The 4,976-nt window shown below is 42.4% G+C and overlaps 1 protein-coding gene across 1 annotated transcript; it reads right to left on the bottom strand.

Annotated features, from left to right (window-relative positions):
* Positions 1–2,317: 2,317 nt before the first annotated feature.
* Positions 2,318–4,449, bottom strand: LOC143314626 (podocan). Its single transcript, XM_076721648.1, has 2 exons — positions 3,651–4,449; positions 2,318–3,416 (listed from the first exon to the last, which is right to left on the bottom strand). Exons 1-2 carry the CDS (start codon positions 4,343–4,345, stop codon positions 2,318–2,320), a joined length of 1,794 nt encoding a protein of 597 aa, XP_076577763.1. The 5' UTR covers positions 4,346–4,449.
* Between the last annotated feature and the right edge of the window lie 527 nt (positions 4,450–4,976).

Here is a 4,976-nt window from a genome sequence, read left to right as displayed (position 1 = left end):
CCTTTTTGTATGTTGTTTATCATTTTCACCCCCTGGCATTGCGATGAACCTGACAAGTTAATGATGTTCTTGTTCCCATCGCACTGCACAAACGCGCTACAAAACCAAAAGCCAGGACTGATTTGTTTATGGAAAATGGTGAAAATGCTCTGCAGTGGAACATTTGGACCAGTGTCCATTTATGAGCATGGGAAAACCGACTTTAAACTGTTGCATCTCACTGCTGCCAGTTAATTATTTCCACAGTTTTCCTCCTTTCAATAAGTACCAGCCAAGAATGATGGCACAAACAAAACTCAAATAAAACCCAGCTTGAGTAGAGCTCAAATAACAAACAGCAAATGTGTGTTTCATTTTAACTTGGACAGAATTATGCAAGATATGTTGGGTAAAAGGACTTCAGGTGTAAACAGAAATATTGCAGTTTCTGTTCCAAGAAGTAATATAAAGGCAAATGCCTCTTTGATATTTGATAGATTTAACTGAGCTGTCTATATTGTTGTATATATTATATATAGCAGCTAAATGTTTTTCCAATCTGTAATTTTTGCTCTTTGATTCTTTGTGTTGTACATTTATTGTTATATGATTACTTTATTCAAAATGTTGCTCTTTCTCTACTCTTTGTATGAGGTCCCAGTCCTAGAGCTCAATTACAGATGAGTTAGCTTAGCATAGCAGCAAAGTTGTGGCGAAGACTCCACTCGACCGAATCCACACTGACCAAATTGTACATTAAGAACTTTATTTAATCCACATCAAGTTTACAATATTTACACCATTAACTCCACGGCAAGTCACATACAGAGCACACGGGGTGATTTCAATCAATGAGCTCACACAGGAGAACCACATTGTAGGAAAATGCGAGAGAAAATAAGTGTATTTCTCAGTTAGAAGCTCAGCACACATGACTATAATCACCTTAATTCCTTCCCGCTTCATTTAGACTATAAAATGGAAGGACTTTAAGTTTCCAATGTCATAACAACCATCTGATCTTGCTTGTGCAAACGTGGAGAGGTTAAATGGAACTTCACTGACTTCACACCAAGTTTACAATATTTACACCATTAACTCAAAGTTGAGCCCGACTTAAACAGAGTTATTTGTTTCACTGTGGTGCAAAAATCATCTTGCATACACTTTAAATGTGCTTGAGAGAGATAATCATATCAGTATATTATTCTTTTGTCAAAGTGCAAGCAACTTTCTCTGCTGTTGGAGCTGCAGAGTGAACCCTTACCCCTAAACCTATCTGAGATTCTCATTACGATGCAAAAAAAGGACCAAATTTGCATCACCTTTTTCACATTATCCATGTCTGATTGTTATAAGTAGTCTTAATTTGATTTTCTGTCAAATGAAATATACATGCTTTACAGCAGCTGATGATTCAAGTGTACCATCAGGGATAGATTAGAGATAGAAAGATGATAAATGTGTCTATAATTATCTCATGCAAGTTTCTTCAAAGGTATTTTGTATGCAATTGCAATGAATGGAAACCAAATGTTGCTGGAAATTATTCTAAATGGATCTGCCTTGGAAAATGATCTTGGGAAAATCTCCTGTAAGAGCCATAATAGATTGAAGTCTGGCAATCACACGCCAGCTTTGGTTGCTGATAACGTGGTTAGACTATTCCTGCTGCATGTAAAGTAATCCATTGTTCTCCAACCCTTAAGGCATGTTGGGAGGAACAGTCTGTGGGAACAGAATTGATGCCATAAAAACAAGCCAAAGAGTGAAGCTTGGGTGGGTTACGAACAATAAATTGAATTTCACACACAATAAATATATTTTTTTACTCATTGGTCAGTTTTACCGTTGGTTCCTGGCATAGCAGTAGCATTCACCACAGGTCTTGGATGAGGGTTATAAAGTGAGGAACTAAGTATTATAAAAATCATACCTGCCAACATTTAGATTTTAAAAAATGGGAGGTTTATGTGGTGGGTGTGAAGAGTATTTAGATTTATTAGGCTGAACGACATCATGCCCTGACATTTTGACAGAGAGCACATGCCCCTTGAATGGGTCTGCCATGTTACCGTGACAGATGGGTTGAAATTGTGGCTAGATTATGTTTCACAGACAATCTGGCAACTCAGACAAAAGTACAAAACGTATGAATCTGTGGATGACGATTATTCATAATAAAGCCTGAGGGCCTTACAAATGACAGGGGTCCCATGTGGGAAACAACAAAGCAGAAGGGTGCCGGTAAATGGCCTTGAAAAATGAGAGAAATTGGGGAAAAACAGGAGTGTTGCCAGATTTCAGCATGAGTGTTTGTATGTTTTCCTTACAAGGTTCAGTAGAAGTGCACCACCTGAAAACCCCGTAAGCATTTGAAAGCCTGTGCATCCAACTTCCCCATATTGATTAAATTGTGTTCCAGCTGCACTCGTACAAGCCCACTGAGACTCAGACTTGTATTCCCCCAGCAGAAAGCGTCACGGGGCACTGACTGAATCTTGTTGTGGGTTAGTGCTATTGAATGCAGAGCCTGTGGCAACTGTCTGGGCACCTGGCGCAAGGTGTTGTGGCACAGGTCTAGCTGGTGCAGGACGGGTAATGCCTTGAACGCCCCTGGTGCCACTTTGAAGATTTTATTCCTTGCTAAACCCAGGTGCTCCAGGTTTTTCAAGCGGTTAAGAGCTGCTCTCTTTATGGAAGAAATGAGGTTGCCCTCTAGATTTAGAGTTTTAAGTGAGTAGGGAAGGTGTCGTGGCACTTGTTTTAGTCTGTTCCCTTCTAAGTTGAGGCTTTCTAAGTGAGTTGCATTGAGAAGGGAATCCCTGAGAAGACCTTTGTTTGTCAGTTTGTTTGCACTCAGGTCCAAAACCACCAGTTCTGATATTCCATTGAAGGCTCCTTCACGGAACTGTTCAATGAGGTTCCCTTTGAGGTAGAGTTCCTTGATGGACAGTGGTAAGCCCAGGGGAACTGATGTTAGCTGGTTGTGATCCAGGTTCAGAGTGCGCAGGTGGGACAAAGGAGAGAGCACTGCATTGGGAAGAGAGTCAGATCCATTCCCCAGGCTGTTGTTGCTGAGGCTCAACACCAAGAGGCCGGGGCAGCGGGCCCATGCTGCCTCAGACATCACACTCAGCTGGTTATTATCCAGACGAAGCTCCTCGAGAGAATGTGGAAGGTCAGTGGGCACGCTTTCTAGCAGGTTCCTGTCCAGGTAGAGGCGCTTCAGAGCCGGGATCCCCTCAAAGGCCCCCTCTATGGCGCCATCTGTGAGCCGGTTGTTGCTCAACACAAGGAACTCCATAGAGACGTATTCGTTGAGCAGGTCCAGCTGGATGCTGTTGATGTGGTTATTCATCAGGAGGATGTAGCGTGCATTATAGGGAATACCGTAAGGAACCTTATCCACACCTTTGTCCGAGCACTGGACCACTCTGGAACACAACACACAATGAGACTCAGCATGCAGACTGAGCTTCCATCCTTTCTGCGCTCAGTGCTCCCATTCATATCACATCAGTGCCAAAATATGTAAAACAGCCATTGTTTTCAAGAAGAAATAGAATAAATCGAAACGTATTGGAATATATTACATGTAAACAATCACAATTATTACAATGGCACATATGAAATCTAATAAACATCATGCAGCATTTTTATTGTCTTACCTTCCGTAGCAGGCACACTCAGGAGGACAGTAGTTATCCATAAAGTATGGAAAGTATGTTGGCGTGACCTCCTTCTTCTCTGATGGCCTTTTGGTTTTATTGTCCTTTTTCCTTTTCTTTTCCTTGGATGTCTTTATTGTCTTATTTTTACTACTTTTATTGATTTTTATTGGCCTCCCTGAAGGTGTTTTGGCAGGTGTCAGCTGCGTTTTGGGCGAAGCTTTGGTCAGTTGTGGGTGAGGAGATGCTTTATTTCGCTTCACTACAACTATGGTGTTATTTTCCATCAGTTTAGCTGTTGCGGGTTTGCCTGCAGGCTGTGTTATGTTGGGTTCCTGCATATACTCGACCAGTTTAGCAGTGGGATTATTTTCATTTGATTTCAGCGTAGAATTTGCCTCTTTAGTTGGCGTTGCTGCTCGCACCCTGGGGACAAATTCAGCCTCTTTGGGTGGTTCAGTGCTTATTTCCGTTGTGGTTTGGAGCTTCTGTGCAGATTTAAACAACATACTTTTGACCATCACATCCTCTAATATTGGGCTAGTCTTCACTTCCAGTTCGTTCCGCTTGAGATGACGTCCAGGACTCTGTAACACCTCAGTGAGGAGACCTTCAAGCAGCGAGACAGACCTCACCTCATCAGCAGCCACTGTTGAGGCTGAGATGGGATTGATTGCTGTAGGATTGGGAAGCATGACGGACAGAAGGAACAACTGAGGACTGACTGTGGCCTGAGGGGTGGGAGGAATTTGTGTGGGTGTAACCAGGAGTGGTGGAGGGACATTATGATGATGATGAGGAGGGGGAGGGGAACTGAGAGGATTTTGAGACTGAGTGATAGTTTGAATTATGGCAGGAATCTTGAATTCTTTCTCTAACTGACTCGAGGATGTGCTTAAAGTAGGTGTGAGACTGCTGACAACGACGTGATCTTCCTTTTCTCTTTCATCGTGCTTTGCATTTTTTGTGTCCTCCCCCTCTTCTTCTCTTTTCTCTCTTTCCACACTTCCATGATTTACACTGAACATCTTTTCTCCGTCTCGAGTCTCCTCGTGAAGACTAATCCCTGCAACCAGCTTGCTCTCTCTCTCCTCTTGCTCGATTTCTTGCCTCAGTTTATCCATTTGATGGCTCGTCTTGAATTTTCCCTTCTCTCGGCTCCATGTATTATGACGATTTAATGGTTTTAGCGTCTCCCGTGCTTTTGTGTTCTCTACTGTCTCCTCATTTGTCTCCAGATCTCTCCTCTTCACTTCATCTCCTTTGTCTGTATCTAAATCTTTCACCACGTCAGCTACAGAAAACTCCTCTGTTCTTGTTTCTCCC

The sequence above is a fragment of the Chaetodon auriga genome, chromosome 22 (assembly GCF_051107435.1).
Source record: "Chaetodon auriga isolate fChaAug3 chromosome 22, fChaAug3.hap1, whole genome shotgun sequence".
NCBI lineage: Eukaryota > Metazoa > Chordata > Actinopteri > Chaetodontiformes > Chaetodontidae > Chaetodon > Chaetodon auriga.
The sequence above is the reverse complement of the archived record's forward strand: the minus strand, read 5'-3'. Positions and strand labels throughout refer to the sequence as shown.

What these genes read in the sequence shown, in the direction of transcription:
- LOC143314626 (XM_076721648.1), bottom strand. Translation starts at nt 4,345, where the DNA reads ATGCTTCCCAATCCTACAGCAATCAATCCCATCTCAGCCTCAACAGTG. An exon ending in GAGTGTGCCTGCTACGGAAG is followed by an intron (nt 3,417 to 3,650) that starts GTAAGACAATAA and finishes GTTGTGTTCCAG; the next exon opens with AGTGGTCCAGTGCTCGGACA.